General features: G+C 45.7%; 1 protein-coding gene across 1 annotated transcript; it reads left to right on the plus strand.

The window, feature by feature from the left end:
• Positions 1–138: 138 nt before the first annotated feature.
• On the plus strand, positions 139–26,960 carry LOC139567330 (putative HERC2-like protein 3; the record flags this gene model as incomplete). Its single annotated transcript, XM_071388728.1, has 6 exons — positions 139–286; positions 663–859; positions 1,200–1,418; positions 1,592–1,730; positions 25,965–26,111; positions 26,818–26,960. Coding segments are annotated over 6 exons (993 nt in total), but the record flags the coding sequence as incomplete, so codon positions are not given.
• Positions 26,961–27,368: the final 408 nt, after the last annotated feature.

The following is a 27,368-nucleotide window of genomic DNA, read 5'->3' on the forward strand; positions in this document are numbered from 1 at the left end:
TTTGCGTCCTGGCTTTGCGTCCTGGCTTTGCGTCCTGGCTTTGCGTCTGCTGTATAGCGATGGCTAAACGAGACATTCCCCTTATCCCCTGTATCCATGTTAATCTGTGTGTAACAAGTGTCTCCTCCCTGTCTCCAGATCCTGGCTCTGCGTCTGCTGCAGGCCGTGCTCCCCTCCTGGGACAAGGTGGAGAGATCTCAGGACATGAAGTTCCTGGTGGAAAAACTCTTTGGTTTCCTGGGTTGTCTACTTCGCTCCTGCTCCTCTGACCTGCCCCTGCTCAGAGGTATGTACCCTAACCCGTGACCCCTAACCCCTCACCCTGATCCTAAACTCTTTGGTTTCCTGGGTTGTCTACTTCGCTCCTGCTCCTCTGACCTGACCCTGCTCAGAGGTATGTACCCTAACCCGTGACCCCTAACCCCTCACCCTGACCCCTCACCCTGTGGTTTCCTGGGGTGTCCTGCTCAGAGGTATGTCAGGGTTCAATACAACTTCATGAGCGCCCTCAGGAAAAATGAAGAAAGGCATGAAAGACCAATAATAACATCCTCCATGTACAAGACCAAGACCAGGACCGTAAACATGTAGAACATTCCCTCAGAGTAACTTCATCTCCTCTCTGTTGTCTGTCATAACATGTCTTCCTGTCCCTGTCACAGAGGGCTCTCTGAGACGCAGGAAGTCCCGCCCCCAGGCCTCCCTGACAGCCAGTCACAGCAGTACACTGGCTGAGGAGATAGTTTCTGTGCTGCGCACGCTGCACTCCCTGGGCCAATGGAACGCTCTGCTCAACGACTATATCAACTGTCAACTCAGCTGTATAGGAGATGTGATGGCCGGACGACACTCTGAGACGGTACTCACGTCTTACTGCACTATGGGCCCGTTTCCCAGACACACATTAAGTCCTGGACTAAAAAACTCTTTCAATATGAAATCTGCAACTGAAAATGCTTTTTATATTTATGATGTGATGATGACTTCATGTGGGAGTAGCTTAGTGTATGTTCAAGAGAGATTTCCCCCCTCAGGATCAACTTCTGTCTCCCAAATCTCACTGTTGTGTAACTCTTCATGACCCTTATGGCAGGGTTCTAAGGTTCAATCCTCATGTTGACTTTCCTGTTCTTTATGAAAACATCTTCATCGTAGAAATGATCACCGTATAATAATGCTCTCTCTGTCTCTCTCTTGAGGAGTACTTCCCTGACTCGGAGGGCCCCAGGGTGGGGGGTCTGATGGCCGTGCTGGCTGTGATCGGGGGCATCGACGGGAGGCTGAGGCTGGGTGGACAGGTCATCCATGAGGAGTACGGAGAGGGAACGGTCACACGCATCACACCTAAAGGACGAATCACAGTGCAGTTTCATGAGATGAGGACCTGTAGGGTCTGCCTGCTCAGCCAACTCAAACCAGTAGGTGTTTAGCTGTTACACACACACACACACACACACACACACACACACACACACACACACACACACACACACACACACACACACACACACACACACACACACACACACACACACAGTCTTGTACAGCTATTTCCAGGTCTTGTTCTAATAACCCTGTGTCTGTCCTCTAGCTACCAGTAGTATCGTTCAGTGTTCAGAACCTTCCCTTCTCTGACTCCATGTTGGTTGTCTGGGCTCAACTGGTTAACCTGGCCGGCAGCAAGCTGGAGAAACAACACCTGAAGACGTCTCTCAGCCGCGGGCTCACAGGTAGGACACCCACAGAGTCACAACCTGTAGTAGTTAACTCTCTGAATCACTGTCTGAGTCACAACCTGTAGTAGTTAACTCTCTGAATCACTGAGTCACAACCTGTAGTAGTTAACTCTCTGAATCACTGTCTGAGTCACAACCTGTAGTAGTTAACTCTCTGAATCACTGAGTCACAAACTGTAGTAGTTAACTCTCTGAATCACTGTCTGAGTCACAACCTGTAGTAGTTAACTCTCTGAATCACTGAGTCACAAACTGTAGTAGTTAACTCTCTGAATCACTGAGTCACAAACTGTAGTAGTTAACTCTCTGAATCACTGTCTGAGTCACAACCTGTAGTAGTTAACTCTCTGAATCACTGAGTCACAACCTGTAGTAGTTAACTCTCTGAATCACTGTCTGAGTCACAACCTGTAGTAGTTAACTCTCTGAATCACTGAGTCACAAACTGTAGTAGTTAACTCTCTGAATCACTGTCTGAGTCACAACCTGTAGTAGTTAACTCTCTGAATCACTGAGTCACAAACTGTAGTAGTTAACTCTCTGAATCACTGAGTCACAAACTGTAGTAGTTAACTCTCTGAATCACTGTCTGAGTCACAAACTGTAGTAGTTAACTCTCTGAATCACTGTCTGAGTCACAAACTGTAGTAGTTAACTCTCTGAATCACTGTCTGAGTCACAAACTGTAGTAGTTAACTCTCTGAATCACTGTCTGAGTCACAAACTGTAGTAGTTAACTCTCTGAATCACTGTCTGAGTCACAAACTGTAGTAGTTAACTCACTGAATCACTGTCTGAGTCACAAACTGTAGTAGTTAACTCACTGAATCACTGTCTGAGTCACAAACTGTAGTAGTTAACTCTCTGAATCACTGTCTGAGTCACAAACTGTAGTAGTTAACTCTCTGAATCACTGAGTCAACATGTAGTAGTTAACTCTCTGAATCACTGAGTCAACATGTAGTAGTTAACTCTCTGAATCACTGAGTCAACATGTAGTAGTTAACTCTCTGAATCACTGAGTCAACCTGTAGTAGTTAACTCTCTGAATCACTGGGTCAACCTGTAGTAGTTAACTCTCTGAATCACTGGGTCAACCTGTAGTAGTTAACTCTCTGAATCACTGGGTCAACCTGTAGTAGTTAACTCTCTGAATCACTGAGTCAACCTGTAGTAGTTAACTCTCTGAATCACTGAGTCAACCTGTAGTAGTTAACTCTCTGAATCACTGAGTCAACCTGTAGTAGTTAACTCTCTGAATCACTGGGTTAGGGTTAGTACCTCACTGTAAACCAGGGGAATGGAACCGGTTCAAGGGGATAGAAGCGAAAGCCGGAAAATAATGACATTTTTCAAGGAACATAAACGGAACCTAAAACCAAAGTGATCCATACTGTTCAGGAACAGAACCGTTATTTTAAAAACATGGCAACCGGTTAATAACGTTATTTTACATTCCAGGCATTTTTTGGGGTCCCACAAAAACATGCAGCGAAGCGCCTATGCAAAGTCCTCCTTCTGTCACTCAAACTTATTCCAGTATCTGCCTGCCAGCTGGAAATCTGTGCCGTTACCATAGGTTACTGTTCTGACGTTACCATAGGTTACTGTTCTGACGTTACCATAGGTTACTGTTCTGACGTTACCATAGGTTACTGTACTGACGTTACCGTAGGTTACTGTACTGACGTTACCATAGGTTACTGTACTGACGTTACTGTACTGACGTTACCATAGGTTACTGTACTGACGTTACCATAGGTTACTGTACTGACGTTACCATAGGTTGCTGTACTGACGTTACATAAGTTACTGTTCTGACGTTACCATAGGTTACTGTTCTGACGTTACCATAGGTTACTGTTCTGACGTTACCATAGGCTACTGTACTGACGTTACCATAGGCTACTGTACTGACGTTACCATAGGTTACTGTACTGACGTTACCGTAGGTTACTGTACTGACGTTACCATAGGTTACTGTACTGACGTTACTGTACTGACGTTACCATAGGTTACTGTACTGACGTTACCATAGGTTACTGTACTGACGTTACCATAGGTTGCTGTACTGACGTTACCATAGGTTGCTGTACTGACGTTACCATAGGCTACTGTACTGACGTTACCATGGGCTACTGTACTGACGTTACCATAGGCTACTGTACTGACGTTACCATAGGCTGCTGTACTGACGTTACCATAGGCTACTGTACTGACGTTACCATGGGCTACTGTACTGACGTTACCATAGGCTACTGTACTGACGTTACCATAGGCTGCTGTACTGACGTTACCATAGGCTACTGTACTGACGTTACCATAGGCTACTGTACTGACGTTACTGTTCTGACGTTACCATAGGCTACTGTACTGACGTTACCATAGGCTGCTGTTCTGACGTTACCATAGGCTACTGTACTGACGTTACCATAGGCTACTGTACTGACGTTACCATAGGCTACTGTATTGACGTTACCATGGGCTACTGTACTGACGTTACCATAGGCTACTGTACTGACGTTACCATAGGCTGCTGTACTGACGTTACCATAGGCTACTGTACTGACGTTACCATAGGCTACTGTACTGACGTTACTGTTCTGACGTTACCATAGGCTACTGTTCTGACGTTACCATAGGCTGCTGTACTGACGTTACCATAGGCTACTGTTCTGACGTTACCATAGGCTGCTGTACTGACGTTACCATAGGTTACTGTACTGATGTTACCATAGGTTACTGTACTGACGTTACCATAGGTTACTGTACTGACGTTACCATAGGCTGCTGTACTGACGTTACCATAGGCTACTGTTCTGACGTTACCATAGGCTACTGTACTGACGTTACCATAGGTTACTGTACTGACGTTACCATAGGCTACTGTTCTGACGTTACCATAGGCTACTGTACTGACGTTACCATAGGCTACTGTACTGACGTTACCATAGGTTGCTGTACTGACGTTACCATAGGTTACTGTACTGACGTTACCATAGGTTACTGTACTGACGTTACCATAGGTTACTGTACTGACGTTACCATAGGTTACTGTACTGACGTTACCATAGGTTACTGTACTGACGTTACCATAGGTTACTGTACTGACGTTACCATAGGTTACTGTACTGACGTTACCATAGGTTACTGTACTGACGTTACCATAGGTTACTGTACTGACGTTACCATAGGTTACTGTACTGACGTTACCATAGGCTACTGTTCTGACATTACCATAGGTTACTGTACTGACGTTACCATAGGTTACTGTACTGACGTTACCATAGGTTACTGTACTGACGTTACCATAGGTTACTGTACTGACGTTACCATAGGTTACTGTACTGACGTTACCATAGGCTACTGTTCTGACATTACCATAGGTTACTGTACTGACGTTACCATAGGTTACTGTACTGACGTTACCATAGGCTACTGTACTGACGTTACCATAGGCTACTGTACTGACGTTACCATAGGTTGCTGTACTGACGTTACCATAGGTTACTGTACTGACGTTACCATAGGCTACTGTACTGACGTTACCATAGGCTACTGTACTGACGTTACCATAGGCTACTGTACTGACGTTACCATAGGTTGCTGTACTGACGTTACCATAGGCTACTGTACTGACGTTACCATAGGCTGCTGTACTGACGTTACCATAGGCTACTGTACTGACGTTACCATGGGCTACTGTACTGACGTTACCATAGGCTACTGTACTGACGTTACCATAGGCTGCTGTACTGACGTTACCATAGGCTACTGTACTGACGTTACCATAGGCTACTGTACTGACGTTACTGTTCTGACGTTACCATAGGCTACTGTACTGACGTTACCATAGGCTGCTGTTCTGACGTTACCATAGGCTACTGTACTGACGTTACCATAGGCTACTGTACTGACGTTACCATAGGCTACTGTATTGACGTTACCATGGGCTACTGTACTGACGTTACCATAGGCTACTGTACTGACGTTACCATAGGCTGCTGTACTGACGTTACCATAGGCTACTGTACTGACGTTACCATAGGCTACTGTACTGACGTTACTGTTCTGACGTTACCATAGGCTACTGTTCTGACGTTACCATAGGCTGCTGTACTGACGTTACCATAGGCTACTGTTCTGACGTTACCATAGGCTGCTGTACTGACGTTACCATAGGTTACTGTACTGATGTTACCATAGGTTACTGTACTGACGTTACCATAGGTTACTGTACTGACGTTACCATAGGCTGCTGTACTGACGTTACCATAGGCTACTGTTCTGACGTTACCATAGGCTACTGTACTGACGTTACCATAGGTTACTGTACTGACGTTACCATAGGCTACTGTTCTGACGTTACCATAGGCTACTGTACTGACGTTACCATAGGCTACTGTACTGACGTTACCATAGGTTGCTGTACTGACGTTACCATAGGTTACTGTACTGACGTTACCATAGGTTACTGTACTGACGTTACCATAGGTTACTGTACTGACGTTACCATAGGTTACTGTACTGACGTTACCATAGGTTACTGTACTGACGTTACCATAGGTTACTGTACTGACGTTACCATAGGTTACTGTACTGACGTTACCATAGGTTACTGTACTGACGTTACCATAGGTTACTGTACTGACGTTACCATAGGTTACTGTACTGACGTTACCATAGGCTACTGTTCTGACATTACCATAGGTTACTGTACTGACGTTACCATAGGTTACTGTACTGACGTTACCATAGGTTACTGTACTGACGTTACCATAGGTTACTGTACTGACGTTACCATAGGTTACTGTACTGACGTTACCATAGGCTACTGTTCTGACATTACCATAGGTTACTGTACTGACGTTACCATAGGTTACTGTACTGACGTTACCATAGGCTACTGTACTGACGTTACCATAGGCTACTGTACTGACGTTACCATAGGTTGCTGTACTGACGTTACCATAGGTTACTGTACTGACGTTACCATAGGCTACTGTACTGACGTTACCATAGGCTACTGTACTGACGTTACCATAGGCTACTGTACTGACGTTACCATAGGTTGCTGTACTGACGTTACCATAGGCTACTGTACTGACGTTACTGTACTGACGTTACCATAGGCTACTGTACTGACGTTACCATAGGTTACTGTACTGACGTTACTGTACTGACGTTACCATAGGTTACTGTACTGACGTTACCATAGGCTGCTGTACTGACGTTACCATAGGTTGCTGTACTGACGTTACCATAGGCTGCTGTACTGACGTTACCATAGGCTACTGTACTGACGTTACCATAGGCTACTGTACTGACGTTACCATAGGTTACTGTACTGACGTTACTGTACTGACGTTACCATAGGTTACTGTACTGACGTTACCATAGGTTGCTGTACTGACGTTACCATAGGTTGCTGTACTGACGTTACCATAGGCTGCTGTACTGACGTTACCATAGGCTGCTGTACTGACGTTACCATAGGCTGCTGTACTGACGTTACCATAGGCTGCTGTACTGACGTTACCATAGGCTGCTGTACTGACGTTACCATAGGCTACTGTACTGACGTTACCATAGGTTACTGTACTGACGTTACCATAGGCTGCTGTACTGACGTTACCATAGGTTACTGTACTGACGTTACCATAGGCTGCTGTACTGACGTTACCATAGGCTGCTGTACTGACATTACCATAGGCTACTGTACTGACGTTACCATAGGCTACTGTACTGACGTTACCATAGGTTGCTGTACTGACGTTACCATAGGCTACTGTACTGACGTTACTGTACTGACGTTACCATAGGTTACTGTACTGACGTTACCATAGGTTACTGTAGTGACGTTACCATAGGTTACTGTTCTGACGTTACCATAGGTTACTGTTCTGACGTTACCATAGGTTACTGTACTGACGTTACCATAGGCTACTGTACTGACGTTACCATAGGCTACTGTTCTGACGTTACTGTACTGACGTTACCATAGGTTACTGTACTGACGTTACCATAGGTTACTGTACTGACGTTACTGTACTGACGTTACCATAGGTTACTGTACTGACGTTACCATAGGTTACTGTACTGACGTTACCATAGGCTGCTGTACTGACGTTACCATAGGTTGCTGTACTGACGTTACCATAGGTTACTGTACTGACGTTACCATAGGTTACTGTACTGACGTTACCATAGGTTACTGTACTGACGTTACCATAGGTTACTGTACTGACGTTACCATAGGCTGCTGTACTGACGTTACCATAGGTTACTGTACTGACGTTACCATAGGTTACTGTACTGACGTTACTGTACTGACGTTACCATAGGTTACTGTACTGACGTTACCATAGGCTACTGTTCTGACGTTACTGTACTGACGTTACCATAGGCTGCTGTACTGACGTTACCATAGGCTACTGTTCTGACATTACCATAGGCTACTGTACTTACGTTACCATAGGCTACTGTACTGACGTTACCATAGGTTGCTGTACTGACGTTACCATAGGCTACTGTACTGACGTTACTGTACTGACGTTACCATAGGCTACTCTACTGACGTTACCATAGGCTACTGTTCTGACGTTACTGTACTGACGTTACCATAGGCTACTGTACTGACGTTACCATAGGTTACTGTACTGACGTTACTGTTCTGACGTTACCATAGGTTGCTGTACTGACGTTACCATAGGCTACTGTATTGACGTTACCATGGGCTACTGTACTGACGTTACCATAGGCTGCTGTACTGACGTTACCATAGGCTGCTGTACTGACGTTACCATAGGCTACTGTACTGACGTTACCATAGGCTACTGTACTGACGTTACTGTTCTGACGTTACCATAGGCTACTGTACTGACGTTACCATAGGTTACTGTACTGACGTTACCATAGGCTACTGTTCTGACGTTACCATAGGCTGCTGTACTGACGTTACCATAGGCTACTGTTCTGACGTTACCATAGGCTGCTGTACTGACGTTACCATAGGTTACTGTACTGATGTTACCATAGGTTACTGTACTGACGTTACCATAGGTTACTGTACTGATGTTACCATAGGCTGCTGTACTGACGTTACCATAGGCTACTGTTCTGACGTTACCATAGGCTACTGTACTGACGTTACCATAGGTTACTGTACTGACGTTACCATAGGCTACTGTTCTGACGTTACCATAGGCTACTGTACTGACGTACCATAGGCTACTGTACTGACGTTACCATAGGTTGCTGTACTGACGTTACCATAGGTTACTGTACTGACGTTACCATAGGTTACTGTACTGACGTTACCATAGGTTACTGTACTGATGTTACCATAGGCTGCTGTACTGACGTTACCATAGGTTACTGTACTGACGTTACCATAGGTTACTGTACTGACGTTACCATAGGTTACTGTACTGACGTTACCATAGGTTACTGTACTGACGTTACCATAGGTTACTGTACTGACGTTACCATAGGCTACTGTTCTGACATTACCATAGGTTACTGTACTGACGTTACCATAGGTTACTGTACTGACGTTACCATAGGCTACTGTACTGACGTTACCATAGGCTACTGTACTGACGTTACCATAGGCTACTGTACTGACGTTACCATAGGTTGCTGTACTGACGTTACCATAGGCTACTGTACTGACGTTACCATAGGCTACTGTACTGACGTTACCATAGGTTGCTGTACTGACGTTACCATAGGCTACTGTACTGACGTTACTGTACTGACGTTACCATAGGCTACTGTACTGACGTTACCATAGGTTACTGTACTGACGTTACTGTACTGACGTTACCATAGGTTACTGTACTGACGTTACCATAGGCTGCTGTACTGACGTTACCATAGGTTGCTGTACTGACGTTACCATAGGCTGCTGTACTGACGTTACCATAGGCTACTGTACTGACGTTACCATAGGTTACTGTACTGACGTTACTGTACTGACGTTACCATAGGTTACTGTACTGACGTTACCATAGGTTGCTGTACTGACGTTACCATAGGTTGCTGTACTGACGTTACCATAGGCTGCTGTACTGACGTTACCATAGGTTACTGTACTGACGTTACCATAGGCTGCTGTACTGACGTTACCATAGGTTGCTGTACTGACGTTACCATAGGCTGCTGTACTGACGTTACCATAGGCTGCTGTACTGACGTTACCATAGGCTGCTGTACTGACGTTACCATAGGCTGCTGTACTGACGTTACCATAGGCTGCTGTACTGACGTTACCATAGGCTACTGTACTGACGTTACCATAGGCTGCTGTACTGACGTTACCATAGGCTGCTGTACTGACGTTACCATAGGCTGCTGTACTGACGTTACCGTAGGCTGCTGTACTGACGTTACCATAGGCTGCTGTACTGACGTTACCATAGGCTACTGTACTGACGTTACTGTACTGACGTTACCATAGGTTGCTGTACTGACGTTACCATAGGTTGCTGTACTGACGTTACCATAGGCTGCTGTACTGACATTACCATAGGCTGCTGTACTGACGTTACCATAGGCTACTGTACTGACGTTACCATAGGCTACTGTACTGACGTTACCATAGGCTGCTGTACTGACGTTACCATAGGCTACTGTACTGACGTTACCATAGGCTGCTGTACTGACGTTACCATAGGCTGCTGTACTGACATTACCATAGGCTACTGTACTGACGTTACCATAGGCTACTGTACTGACGTTACCATAGGTTGCTGTACTGACGTTACCATAGGCTACTGTACTGACGTTACTGTACTGACGTTACCATAGGTTACTGTACTGACGTTACCATAGGTTACTGTAGTGACGTTACCATAGGTTACTGTTCTGACGTTACCATAGGTTACTGTTCTGACGTTACCATAGGTTACTGTACTGACGTTACCATAGGTTACTGTACTGACGTTACCATAGGCTACTGTTCTGACGTTACTGTACTGACGTTACCATAGGTTACTGTACTGACGTTACCATAGGTTACTGTACTGACGTTACTGTACTGACGTTACCATAGGTTACTGTACTGACGTTACCATAGGTTACTGTACTGACGTTACCATAGGCTGCTGTACTGACGTTACCATAGGTTGCTGTACTGACGTTACCATAGGTTACTGTACTGACGTTACCATAGGTTACTGTACTGACGTTACCATAGGTTACTGTACTGACGTTACCATAGGCTGCTGTACTGACGTTACCATAGGTTACTGTACTGACGTTACCATAGGTTACTGTACTGACGTTACTGTACTGACGTTACCATAGGTTACTGTACTGACGTTACCATAGGTTACTGTACTGACGTTACCATAGGCTACTGTTCTGACGTTACTGTACTGACGTTACCATAGGCTGCTGTACTGACGTTACCATAGGCTACTGTTCTGACATTACCATAGGCTACTGTACTTACGTTACCATAGGCTACTGTACTGACGTTACCATAGGCTACTCTACTGACGTTACCATAGGCTACTGTTCTGACGTTACTGTACTGACGTTACCATAGGCTACTGTACTGACGTTACCATAGGTTACTGTACTGACGTTACCATAGGTTACTGTACTGACGTTACCATAGGCTGCTGTACTGACGTTACCATAGGTTGCTGTACTGACGTTACCATAGGCTGCTGTACTGACGTTACCATAGGCTGCTGTACTGACGTTACCATAGGCTGCTGTACTGACGTTACCATAGGCTACTGTACTGACGTTACCATAGGCTACTGTACTGACGTTACCATAGGCTACTGTACTGACGTTACCATAGGCTACTGTACTGACGTTACTATAGGCTACTGTACTGACGTTACCATAGGCTACTGTACTGACGTTACCATAGGCTACTGTACTGACGTTACCATAGGCTACTGTACTGACGTTACCATAGGTTGCTGTACTGACGTTACCATAGGCTACTGTACTGACGTTACTGTACTGACGCTACCATAGGTTACTGTACTGACGTTACCATAGGTTACTGTACTGACGTTACCATAGGTTACTGTACTGACGTTACCATAGGTTACTGTTCTGACGTTACCATAGGTTACTGTTCTGACGTTACAATAGGTTACTGTTCTGACGTTACCATAGGTTACTGTACTGACGTTACCATAGGTTACTGTACTGACGTTACCATAGGCTACTGTTCTGACGTTACTGTACTGACGTTACCATAGGTTACTGTACTGACGTTACCATAGGTTACTGTACTGACGTTACTGTACTGACGTTACCATAGGTTACTGTACTGACGTTACTGTACTGACGTTACCATAGGTTACTGTACTGACGTTACCATAGGTTGCTGTACTGACGTTACCATAGGCTGCTGTACTGACGTCACCATAGGTTGCTGTACTGACGTTACCATAGGCTGCTGTACTGACGTTACTGTAGGTTACTGTACTGACGTTACTGTACTGACGTTACCATAGGTTACTGTACTGACGTTACCATAGGTTGCTGTACTGACGTTACCATAGGTTGCTGTACTGACGTTACCATAGGCTGCTGTACTGACGTTACCATAGGTTACTGTACTGACGTTACCATAGGCTGCTGTACTGACGTTACCATAGGTTGCTGTACTGACGTTACCATAGGCTGCTGTACTGACGTTACCATAGGCTGCTGTACTGACGTTACCATAGGCTGCTGTACTGACGTTACCATAGGCTGCTGTACTGACGTTACCATAGGCTGCTGTACTGACGTTACCATAGGCTACTGTACTGACGTTACCATAGGCTGCTGTACTGACGTTACCATAGGTTGCTGTACTGACGTTACCATAGGCTGCTGTACTGACGTTACCATAGGCTGCTGTACTGACGTTACCGTAGGCTGCTGTACTGACGTTACCATAGGCTGCTGTACTGACGTTACCATAGGCTACTGTACTGACGTTACTGTACTGACGTTACCATAGGTTGCTGTACTGACGTTACCATAGGTTGCTGTACTGACGTTACCATAGGCTGCTGTACTGACGTTACCATAGGCTGCTGTACTGACGTTACCATAGGCTACTGTACTGACGTTACCATAGGCTGCTGTACTGACGTTACCATAGGCTACTGTACTGACGTTACCATAGGCTACTGTACTGACGTTACCATAGGTTACTGTACTGACGTTATCATAGGTTACTGTACTGACATTACCATAGGTTACTGTACTGACGTTACCATAGGCTGCTGTACTGATGTTACCATAGGCTACTGTACTGACGTTACCATAGGCTACTGTACTGACGTTACCATAGGCTACTGTACTGACGTTACCATAGGTTGCTGTACTGACGTTACCATAGGTTGCTGTACTGACGTTACCATAGGCTGCTGTACTGACGTTACCATAGGCTGCTGTACTGACGTTACCATAGGCTGCTGTACTGACGTTACCATAGGCTACTGTTCTGACGTTACTGTACTGACGTTACCATAGGTTACTGTACTGACGTTACCATAGGTTACTGTACTGACGTTACTGTACTGACGTTACCATAGGTTACTGTACTGACGTTACCATAGGTTACTGTACTGACGTTACCATAGGCTGCTGTACTGACGTTACCATAGGTTGCTGTACTGACGTTACCATAGGTTACTGTACTGACGTTACCATAGGTTACTGTACTGACGTTACCATAGGTTACTGTACTGACGTTACCATAGGCTGCTGTACTGACGTTACCATAGGTTACTGTACTGACGTTACCATAGGTTACTGTACTGACGTTACTGTACTGACGTTACCATAGGTTACTGTACTGACGTTACCATAGGTTACTGTACTGACGTTACCATAGGCTACTGTTCTGACGTTACTGTACTGACGTTACCATAGGCTGCTGTACTGACGTTACCATAGGCTACTGTTCTGACATTACCATAGGCTACTGTACTTACGTTACCATAGGCTACTGTACTGACGTTACCATAGGCTACTCTACTGACGTTACCATAGGCTACTGTTCTGACGTTACTGTACTGACGTTACCATAGGCTACTGTACTGACGTTACCATAGGTTACTGTACTGACGTTACCATAGGTTACTGTACTGACGTTACCATAGGCTGCTGTACTGACGTTACCATAGGTTGCTGTACTGACGTTACCATAGGCTGCTGTACTGACGTTACCATAGGCTGCTGTACTGACGTTACCATAGGCTGCTGTACTGACGTTACCATAGGCTACTGTACTGACGTTACCATAGGCTACTGTACTGACGTTACCATAGGCTACTGTACTGACGTTACCATAGGCTACTGTACTGACGTTACTATAGGCTACTGTACTGACGTTACCATAGGCTACTGTACTGACGTTACCATAGGCTACTGTACTGACGTTACCATAGGCTACTGTACTGACGTTACCATAGGTTGCTGTACTGACGTTACCATAGGCTACTGTACTGACGTTACTGTACTGACGCTACCATAGGTTACTGTACTGACGTTACCATAGGTTACTGTACTGACGTTACCATAGGTTACTGTACTGACGTTACCATAGGTTACTGTTCTGACGTTACCATAGGTTACTGTTCTGACGTTACAATAGGTTACTGTTCTGACGTTACCATAGGTTACTGTACTGACGTTACCATAGGTTACTGTACTGACGTTACCATAGGCTACTGTTCTGACGTTACTGTACTGACGTTACCATAGGTTACTGTACTGACGTTACCATAGGTTACTGTACTGACGTTACTGTACTGACGTTACCATAGGTTACTGTACTGACGTTACTGTACTGACGTTACCATAGGTTACTGTACTGACGTTACCATAGGTTGCTGTACTGACGTTACCATAGGCTGCTGTACTGACGTCACCATAGGTTGCTGTACTGACGTTACCATAGGCTGCTGTACTGACGTTACTGTAGGTTACTGTACTGACGTTACTGTACTGACGTTACCATAGGTTACTGTACTGACGTTACCATAGGTTGCTGTACTGACGTTACCATAGGTTGCTGTACTGACGTTACCATAGGCTGCTGTACTGACGTTACCATAGGTTACTGTACTGACGTTACCATAGGCTGCTGTACTGACGTTACCATAGGTTGCTGTACTGACGTTACCATAGGCTGCTGTACTGACGTTACCATAGGCTGCTGTACTGACGTTACCATAGGCTGCTGTACTGACGTTACCATAGGCTGCTGTACTGACGTTACCATAGGCTGCTGTACTGACGTTACCATAGGCTACTGTACTGACGTTACCATAGGCTGCTGTACTGACGTTACCATAGGTTGCTGTACTGACGTTACCATAGGCTGCTGTACTGACGTTACCATAGGCTGCTGTACTGACGTTACCGTAGGCTGCTGTACTGACGTTACCATAGGCTGCTGTACTGACGTTACCATAGGCTACTGTACTGACGTTACTGTACTGACGTTACCATAGGTTGCTGTACTGACGTTACCATAGGTTGCTGTACTGACGTTACCATAGGCTGCTGTACTGACGTTACCATAGGCTGCTGTACTGACGTTACCATAGGCTACTGTACTGACGTTACCATAGGCTGCTGTACTGACGTTACCATAGGCTACTGTACTGACGTTACCATAGGCTACTGTACTGACGTTACCATAGGTTACTGTACTGACGTTATCATAGGTTACTGTACTGACATTACCATAGGTTACTGTACTGACGTTACCATAGGCTGCTGTACTGATGTTACCATAGGCTACTGTACTGACGTTACCATAGGCTACTGTACTGACGTTACCATAGGCTACTGTACTGACGTTACCATAGGTTGCTGTACTGACGTTACCATAGGTTGCTGTACTGACGTTACCATAGGCTGCTGTACTGACGTTACCATAGGCTGCTGTACTGACGTTACCATAGGCTGCTGTACTGACGTTACCATAGGCTGCTGTACTGACGTTACCATAGGCTGCTGTACTGACGTTACCATAGGCTGCTGTACTGACGTTACCATAGGCTGCTGTACTGACGTTACCATAGGTTGCTGTACTGACGTTACCATAGGCTGCTGTACTGACGTTACCATAGGCTGCTGTACTGACGTTACCATAGGCTGCTGTACTGACGTTACCATAGGCTGCTGTACTGACGTTACCATAGGCTACTGTACTGACGTTACCATAGGCTACTGTACTGACGTTACCATAGGCTGCTGTACTGACGTTACCATAGGCTACTGTACTGACGTTACCATAGGCTACTGTACTGACGTTACCATAGGTTACTGTACTGACGTTACCATAGGTTACTGTACTGACGTTACCATAGGTTACTGTACTGACATTACCATAGGTTACTGTACTGACGTTACCATAGGCTGCTGTACTGATGTTACCATAGGCTACTGTACTGACGTTACCATAGGCTACTGTACTGACGTTACCATAGGCTACTGTACTGACGTTACCATAGGCTACTGTACTGACGTTACCATAGGCTACTGTACTGACGTTACCATAGGTTACTGTACTGACGTTACCATAGGCTGCTGTACTGACGTTACCATAGGTTACTGTACTGACGTTACCATAGGCTGCTGTACTGACGTTACCATAGGCTGCTGTACTGACATTACCATAGGCTACTGTACTGACGTTACCATAGGCTACTGTACTGACGTTACCATAGGTTGCTGTACTGACGTTACCATAGGCTACTGTACTGACGTTACCATAGGTTACTGTACTGACGTTACCATAGGTTACTGTAGTGACGTTACCATAGGTTACTGTTCTGACGTTACCATAGGTTACTGTACTGACGTTACCATAGGTTACTGTACTGACGTTACCATAGGCTACTGTTCTGACGTTACTGTACTGACGTTACCATAGGTTACTGTACTGACGTTACCATAGGTTACTGTACTGACGTTACTGTACTGACGTTACCATAGGTTACTGTACTGACGTTACCATAGGTTACTGTACTGACGTTACCATAGGCTGCTGTACTGACGTTACCATAGGTTGCTGTACTGACGTTACCATAGGTTACTGTACTGACGTTACCATAGGTTACTGTACTGACGTTACCATAGGCTGCTGTACTGACGTTACCATAGGCTGCTGTACTGACGTTACCATAGGTTACTGTACTGACGTTACCATAGGTTACTGTACTGACGTTACTGTACTGACGTTACCATAGGTTACTGTACTGACGTTACCATAGGTTACTGTACTGACGTTACCATAGGCTACTGTTCTGACGTTACTGTACTGACGTTACCATAGGCTGCTGTACTGACGTTACCATAGGTTACTGTACTGACGTTACTGTACTGACGTTACCATAGGTTACTGTACTGACGTTACTGTACTGACGTTACCATAGGTTACTGTACTGACGTTACCATAGGTTACTGTACTGACGTTACCATAGGCTACTGTTCTGACGTTACTGTACTGACGTTACCATAGGCTACTGTACTTACGTTACCATAGGCTACTGTACTGACGTTACCATAGGCTACTCTACTGACGTTACCATAGGCTACTGTTCTGACGTTACTGTACTGACGTTACCATAGGCTACTGTACTGACGTTACCATAGGTTACTGTACTGACGTTACCATAGGTTACTGTACTGACGTTACCATAGGCTGCTGTACTGACGTTACCATAGGTTGCTGTACTGACGTTACCATAGGCTGCTGTACTGACGTTACCATAGGCTGCTGTACTGACGTTACCATAGGCTGCTGTACTGACGTTACCATAGGCTACTGTACTGACGTTACCATAGGCTACTGTACTGACGTTACTGTACTGACGCTACCATAGGTTACTGTACTGACGTTACCATAGGTTACTGTACTGACGTTACTATAGGCTACTGTACTGACGTTACTATAGGCTACTGTACTGACGTTACCATAGGCTGCTGTACTGACGTTACCATAGGCTACTGTACTGACGTTACCATAGGCTACTGTACTGACGTTACCATAGGTTGCTGTACTGACGTTACCATAGGCTACTGTACTGACGTTACTGTACTGACGCTACCATAGGTTACTGTACTGACGTTACCATAGGTTACTGTACTGACGTTACCATAGGTTACTGTACTGACGTTACCATAGGTTACTGTTCTGACGTTACCATAGGTTACTGTTCTGACGTTACAATAGGTTACTGTTCTGACGTTACCATAGGTTACTGTACTGACGTTACCATAGGTTACTGTACTGACGTTACCATAGGCTACTGTTCTGACGTTACTGTACTGACGTTACCATAGGTTACTGTACTGACGTTACCATAGGTTACTGTACTGACGTTACTGTACTGACGTTACCATAGGTTACTGTACTGACGTTACCATAGGTTGCTGTACTGACGTTACCATAGGCTGCTGTACTGACGTCACCATAGGTTGCTGTACTGACGTTACCATAGGCTGCTGTACTGACGTTACTGTACTGACGTTACTGTAGGTTACTGTACTGACGTTACTGTACTGACGTTACCATAGGTTACTGTACTGACGTTACCATAGGTTGCTGTACTGACGTTACCATAGGTTGCTGTACTGTCGTTACCATAGGCTGCTGTACTGACGTTACCATAGGTTACTGTACTGACGTTACCATAGGCTGCTGTACTGACGTTACCATAGGTTGCTGTACTGACGTTACCATAGGCTGCTGTACTGACGTTACCATAGGCTGCTGTACTGACGTTACCATAGGCTGCTGTACTGACGTTACCATAGGCTGCTGTACTGACGTTACCATAGGCTGCTGTACTGACGTTACCATAGGCTACTGTACTGACGTTACCATAGGCTGCTGTACTGACGTTACCATAGGTTGCTGTACTGACGTTACCATAGGCTGCTGTACTGACGTTACCATAGGCTGCTGTACTGACGTTACCGTAGGCTGCTGTACTGACGTTACCATAGGCTGCTGTACTGACGTTACCATAGGCTACTGTACTGACGTTACTGTACTGACGTTACCATAGGTTGCTGTACTGACGTTACCATAGGTTGCTGTACTGACGTTACCATAGGCTGCTGTACTGACGTTACCATAGGCTGCTGTACTGACGTTACCATAGGCTACTGTACTGACGTTACCATAGGCTACTGTACTGACGTTACCATAGGCTGCTGTACTGACGTTACCATAGGCTACTGTACTGACGTTACCATAGGCTACTGTACTGACGTTACCATAGGTTACTGTACTGACGTTACCATAGGTTACTGTACTGACATTACCATAGGTTACTGTACTGACGTTACCATAGGCTGCTGTACTGATGTTACCATAGGCTACTGTACTGACGTTACCATAGGCTACTGTACTGACCTTACCATAGGCTACTGTACTGACGTTACCATAGGCTACTGTACTGACGTTACCATAGGCTGCTGTACTGACGTTACCATAGGCTGCTGTACTGACGTTACCATAGGTTGCTGTACTGACGTTACCATAGGTTGCTGTACTGACGTTACCATAGGCTGCTGTACTGACGTTACCATAGGCTGCTGTACTGACGTTACCATAGGCTGCTGTACTGACGTTACCATAGGCTGCTGTACTGACGTTACCATAGGCTGCTGTACTGACGTTACCATAGGCTACTGTACTGACGTTACCATAGGCTGCTGTACTGACGTTACCATAGGTTACTGTACTGACGTTACCATAGGCTGCTGTACTGACGTTACCATAGGCTGCTGTACTGACGTTACCATAGGCTACTGTACTGACGTTACCATAGGCTACTGTACTGACGTTACCATAGGCTACTGTACTGACGTTACCATAGGTTACTGTACTGACGTTACCATAGGTTACTGTACTGACATTACCATAGGTTACTGTACTGACGTTACCATAGGCTGCTGTACTGATGTTACCATAGGCTACTGTACTGACGTTACCATAGGCTACTGTACTGACGTTACCATAGGCTACTGTACTGACGTTACCATAGGCTACTGTACTGACGTTACCATAGGCTACTGTACTGACGTTACCATAGGTTACTGTACTGACGTTACCATAGGCTGCTGTACTGACGTTACCATAGGTTACTGTACTGACGTTACCATAGGCTGCTGTACTGACGTTACCATAGGCTGCTGTACTGACATTACCATAGGCTACTGTACTGACGTTACCATAGGCTACTGTACTGACGTTACCATAGGTTGCTGTACTGACGTTACCATAGGCTACTGTACTGACGTTACTGTACTGACGTTACCATAGGTTACTGTACTGACGTTACCATAGGTTACTGTAGTGACGTTACCATAGGTTACTGTTCTGACGTTACCATAGGTTACTGTACTGACGTTACCATAGGTTACTGTACTGACGTTACCATAGGCTACTGTTCTGACGTTACTGTACTGACGTTACCATAGGTTACTGTACTGACGTTACCATAGGTTACTGTACTGACGTTACTGTACTGACGTTACCATAGGTTACTGTACTGACGTTACCATAGGTTACTGTACTGACGTTACCATAGGCTGCTGTACTGACGTTACCATAGGTTGCTGTACTGACGTTACCATAGGTTACTGTACTGACGTTACCATAGGTTACTGTACTGACGTTACCATAGGCTGCTGTACTGACGTTACCATAGGTTACTGTACTGACGTTACCATAGGTTACTGTACTGACGTTACTGTACTGACGTTACCATAGGTTACTGTACTGACGTTACCATAGGTTACTGTACTGACGTTACCATAGGCTACTGTTCTGACGTTACTGTACTGACGTTACCATAGGCTGCTGTACTGACGTTACCATAGGCTACTGTACTTACGTTACCATAGGCTACTGTACTGACGTTACCATAGGCTACTCTACTGACGTTACCATAGGCTACTGTTCTGACGTTACTGTACTGACGTTACCATAGGCTACTGTACTGACGTTACCATAGGTTACTGTACTGACGTTACCATAGGTTACTGTACTGACGTTACCATAGGCTGCTGTACTGACGTTACCATAGGTTGCTGTACTGACGTTACCATAGGCTGCTGTACTGACGTTACCATAGGCTGCTGTACTGACGTTACCATAGGTTGCTGTACTGACGTTACCATAGGCTACTGTTCTGACGTTACTGTACTGACGTTACCATAGGTTACTGTACTGACGTTACCATAGGTTACTGTACTGACGTTACTGTACTGACGTTACCATAGGTTACTGTACTGACGTTACCATAGGTTACTGTACTGACGTTACCATAGGCTGCTGTACTGACGTTACCATAGGTTGCTGTACTGACGTTACCATAGGTTACTGTACTGACGTTACCATAGGTTACTGTACTGACGTTACCATAGGCTGCTGTACTGACGTTACCATAGGTTACTGTACTGACGTTACCATAGGTTACTGTACTGACGTTACTGTACTGACGTTACCATAGGTTACTGTACTGACGTTACCATAGGTTACTGTACTGACGTTACCATAGGCTACTGTTCTGACGTTACTGTACTGACGTTACCATAGGCTGCTGTACTGACGTTACCATAGGCTACTGTACTTACGTTACCATAGGCTACTGTACTGACGTTACCATAGGCTACTCTACTGACGTTACCATAGGCTACTGTTCTGACGTTACTGTACTGACGTTACCATAGGCTACTGTACTGACGTTACCATAGGTTACTGTACTGACGTTACCATAGGTTACTGTACTGACGTTACCATAGGCTGCTGTACTGACGTTACCATAGGTTGCTGTACTGACGTTACCATAGGCTGCTGTACTGACGTTACCATAGGCTGCTGTACTGACGTTACCATAGGTTGCTGTACTGACGTTACCATAGGCTGCTGTACTGACGTTACCATAGGCTGCTGTACTGACGTTACCATAGGCTACTGTACTGACGTTACCATAGGCTACTGTACTGACGTTACCATAGGTTGCTGTACTGACGTTACCATAGGCTACTGTACTGACGTTACTGTACTGACGTTACCATAGGTTACTGTACTGACGTTACCATAGGTTACTGTAGTGACGTTACCATAGGTTACTGTTCTGACGTTACCATAGGTTACTGTACTGACGTTACCATAGGTTACTGTACTGACGTTACCATAGGCTACTGTTCTGACGTTACTGTACTGACGTTACCATAGGTTACTGTACTGACGTTACCATAGGTTACTGTACTGACGTTACTGTACTGACGTTACCATAGGTTACTGTACTGACGTTACCATAGGTTACTGTACTGACGTTACCATAGGCTGCTGTACTGACGTTACCATAGGTTGCTGTACTGACGTTACCATAGGTTACTGTACTGACGTTACCATAGGTTACTGTACTGACGTTACCATAGGCTGCTGTACTGACGTTACCATAGGCTGCTGTACTGACGTTACCATAGGTTACTGTACTGACGTTACCATAGGTTACTGTACTGACGTTACTGTACTGACGTTACCATAGGTTACTGTACTGACGTTACCATAGGTTACTGTACTGACGTTACCATAGGCTACTGTTCTGACGTTACTGTACTGACGTTACCATAGGCTGCTGTACTGACGTTACCATAGGTTACTGTACTGACGTTACTGTACTGACGTTACCATAGGTTACTGTACTGACGTTACTGTACTGACGTTACCATAGGTTACTGTACTGACGTTACCATAGGTTACTGTACTGACGTTACTGTACTGACGTTACCATAGGTTACTGTACTGACGTTACCATAGGCTGCTGTACTGACGTTACCATAGGCTGCTGTACTGACGTTACCATAGGTTGCTGTACTGACGTTACCATAGGTTGCTGTACTGACGTTACCATAGGCTGCTGTACTGACGTTACCATAGGCTGCTGTACTGACGTTACCATAGGCTGCTGTACTGACGTTACCATAGGCTGCTGTACTGACGTTACCATAGGCTGCTGTACTGACGTTACCATAGGCTACTGTACTGACGTTACCATAGGCTGCTGTACTGACGTTACCATAGGTTACTGTACTGACGTTACCATAGGCTGCTGTACTGACGTTACCATAGGCTGCTGTACTGACGTTACCATAGGCTACTGTACTGACGTTACCATAGGCTACTGTACTGACGTTACCATAGGCTACTGTACTGACGTTACCATAGGTTACTGTACTGACGTTACCATAGGTTACTGTACTGACATTACCATAGGTTACTGTACTGACGTTACCATAGGCTGCTGTACTGATGTTACCATAGGCTACTGTACTGACGTTACCATAGGCTACTGTACTGACGTTACCATAGGCTACTGTACTGACGTTACCATAGGCTACTGTACTGACGTTACCATAGGCTACTGTACTGACGTTACCATAGGTTACTGTACTGACGTTACCATAGGCTGCTGTACTGACGTTACCATAGGTTACTGTACTGACGTTACCATAGGCTGCTGTACTGACGTTACCATAGGCTGCTGTACTGACATTACCATAGGCTACTGTACTGACGTTACCATAGGCTACTGTACTGACGTTACCATAGGTTGCTGTACTGACGTTACCATAGGCTACTGTACTGACGTTACTGTACTGACGTTACCATAGGTTACTGTACTGACGTTACCATAGGTTACTGTAGTGACGTTACCATAGGTTACTGTTCTGACGTTACCATAGGTTACTGTACTGACGTTACCATAGGTTACTGTACTGACGTTACCATAGGCTACTGTTCTGACGTTACTGTACTGACGTTACCATAGGTTACTGTACTGACGTTACCATAGGTTACTGTACTGACGTTACTGTACTGACGTTACCATAGGTTACTGTACTGACGTTACCATAGGTTACTGTACTGACGTTACCATAGGCTGCTGTACTGACGTTACCATAGGTTGCTGTACTGACGTTACCATAGGTTACTGTACTGACGTTACCATAGGTTACTGTACTGACGTTACCATAGGCTGCTGTACTGACGTTACCATAGGTTACTGTACTGACGTTACCATAGGTTACTGTACTGACGTTACTGTACTGACGTTACCATAGGTTACTGTACTGACGTTACCATAGGTTACTGTACTGACGTTACCATAGGCTACTGTTCTGACGTTACTGTACTGACGTTACCATAGGCTGCTGTACTGACGTTACCATAGGCTACTGTACTTACGTTACCATAGGCTACTGTACTGACGTTACCATAGGCTACTCTACTGACGTTACCATAGGCTACTGTTCTGACGTTACTGTACTGACGTTACCATAGGCTACTGTACTGACGTTACCATAGGTTACTGTACTGACGTTACCATAGGTTACTGTACTGACGTTACCATAGGCTGCTGTACTGACGTTACCATAGGTTGCTGTACTGACGTTACCATAGGCTGCTGTACTGACGTTACCATAGGCTGCTGTACTGACGTTACCATAGGTTGCTGTACTGACGTTACCATAGGCTGCTGTACTGACGTTACCATAGGCTGCTGTACTGACGTTACCATAGGCTACTGTACTGACGTTACCATAGGCTACTGTACTGACGTTACCATAGGTTACTGTACTAACGTTACCATAGGCTACTGTACTGACGTTACCATAGGTTACTGTACTGACGTTACCATAGGTTACTGTACTGACGTTACCATAGGTTACTGTACTGACGTTACCATAGGTTACTGTACTGATGTTACCATAGGCTGCTGTACTGACGTTACCATAGGTTACTGTACTGACGTTACCATAGGTTACTGTACTGACGTTACCATAGGTTACTGTACTGACGTTACCATAGGCTACTGTTCTGACGTTACCATAGGCTACTGTACTGACGTTACCATAGGCTACTGTACTGACGTTACCATAGGTTACTGTACTGACGTTACCATAGGCTGCTGTACTGACGTTACCATAGGCTACTGTACTGACGTTACTGTACTGACGTTACCATAGGTTACTGTACTGACGTTACCATAGGTTACTGTACTGACGTTACCATAGGTTACTGTACTGACGTTACCATAGGCTACTGTACTGACGTTACCATAGGCTACTGTACTGACGTTACCATAGGTTACTGTTCTGACGTTACCATAGGTTACTGTACTGACGTTACCATAGGTTACTGTACTGACGTTACTGTACTGACGTTACCATAGGTTACTGTACTGACGTTACCATAGGTTACTGTACTGACGTTACCGTAGGTTACTGTACTGACGTTACTGTACTGACGTTACCATAGGTTACTGTACTGACGTTACCATAGGTTACTGTACTGACGTTACCGTAGGTTACTGTACTGACGTTACCGTAGGTTACTGTACTGACGTTACCGTAGGCTACTGTACTGACGTTACCGTAGGCTACTGTACTGACGTTACCGTAGGCTACTGTACTGACGTTACCGTAGGCTACTGTACTGACGTTACCGTAGGCTACTGTACTGACGTTACCGTAGGCTACTGTACTGACGTTACCGTAGGCTACTGTACTGACGTTACTGATTGGTGAAATTACTTAATGAGATAAATGTAAAATAAAAAAAGTTGAGTTCCCAGTTAAATGGAACAGAAAGCAGCGATATAAACCAGTATTTTCTTCGGTTCAAACCGGTTCAGTACTTTATTTTGTTGGTTGGAACAGTGCAACAGAACAACAACAAATACTTTAGTTTCCAACCGCTGCTACAAAGCCACTGTGAAACCAGGCCAGAGACCTACAGCTGCTACAAACCCACTGTGAAACCAGGCCAGACACCTACAGCTGCTACAAACCCACTGTGAAACCAGGCCAGACACCTACAGCTGCTCCAAACCCACTGTGAAACCAGGCCAGACACCTACAGCTGCTCCAAACCCACTGTGAAACCAGGCCAGACACCTACAGCTGCTCCAAAGCCACTGTGAAACCAGGCCAGACACCTACAGCTGCTCCCATCAGTGTGTTTACTATAATGTTCTGACTGAGACAATGAACTTTACATCCTGTGTTCTGCTTACTGCTGTACATGATGTTCCTGTTGAATGGTTCTTTATGCCTCACTAACCCGACCTCCTGTTACTCTCTCCTGCTGACTCTGTTTCAAGTCTGTCTGTTCAGTGTGTGTAGTCCAGGGTGTAACTGTGTGTTGTTGGCATCTAGCTGACCAGGTCGACGTTGCCCTCTTGCGGTGCCAGCAGCTGAGACTGTACATCCTGAAGGCATCCAGGGCCCTCCTCTCACACCAGGACAAACTACGACAGATCCTCTCACAGGCTGCCGTGCTGGATCTCCCACCCAACCCCAGTGGTAAGCACTGATTCCAGGTCAGATCTAGTACTAGATCTCCCACCCAACCCCAGTGGTAAGCACTGATTCCAGGTCAGATCTAGTACTAGATCTCCCACCCAACCCCAGTGGTAAGCACTGATTCCAGGTCAGATCTAGTACTAGATCTCCCACCCAACCCCAGTGGTAAGCACTGATTCCAGGTCAAATCTAGTACTAGATCTCCCACCCAACCCCAGTGGTAATCACTGATTCCAGGTCAGATCTAGTACTAGACCTCCCACCCAACCCCAGTGGTAAGCACTGATTCCGGGTCAGATCTAGTACTAGACCTCCCACCCAACCCCAGTGGTAAGCACTGATTCCAGGTCAGATCTAGTACTAGACCTCCCACCCAACCCCAGTGGTAAGCACTGATTCCAGGTCAGATCTAGTACTAGACCTCCCACCCAACCCCAGTGGTAAGCACTGATTCCAGGTCAGATCTAGTACTAGACCTCCCACCCAACCCCAGTGGTAAGCACCCCCCTTATGCTCCTCCCTCTCCTTACAGAGGAGCCTATGGCTGTGTCTCCTGATGTGGGTGACCTGTCTCCTGAGGGTCCCCTGCCCCCCCTTATGCTCCTCCCTCTCCTTACAGAGGAGCCTATGGCTGTGTCTCCTGATGTGGGTGACCTGTCTCCTGAGGGTCCCCTGCCCCCCCTTATGCTCCTCCCTCTCCTTACAGAGGAGCCTATGGCTGTGTCTCCAGACGTGGGTGATCTGTCTCCTGAGGGTCCCCTGCCCCCCCTCATGCTCCTCCAGCAGCTCCTTTCTGCAGCCACACAGCCCTCACCTATCAAGGCCATCTTCAACAGGCAGGAACTGGAGGTAAGCACAGGCACACACACACACCTGCGTTTCCGTTAGCCAGTAATTGCCAGTTTTTGCAATAATTAAAATAAAATAGTTGCGGGCCAAACTGTCAGGGAGAAAAAACATTTCTTTCAAATTTTGTGCCGCAGCATATTGATGCTCAACAGTAGAACGGGGCTACTGACTTGGTACCGGGGCTACTGACTTGGTACCGGGGCTACTGACTTGGTACCGGGGCTACTGACTTGGTACCGGGGCTACTGACTTGGTACCGGGGCGACTGACTTGGTATCGGGGCTACTGACTTGGTACCGGGGCTACTGACTTGGTACCGGGGCTACTGACTTGGTACCGGGGCTACTGACTTGGTACCGGGGCTACTGACTTGGTACCGGGGCTACTGACTTGGTACCGGGGCTACAG

The sequence above is a fragment of the Salvelinus alpinus genome, unplaced genomic scaffold (assembly GCF_045679555.1).
Source record: "Salvelinus alpinus unplaced genomic scaffold, SLU_Salpinus.1 scaffold_225, whole genome shotgun sequence".
NCBI lineage: Eukaryota > Metazoa > Chordata > Actinopteri > Salmoniformes > Salmonidae > Salvelinus > Salvelinus alpinus.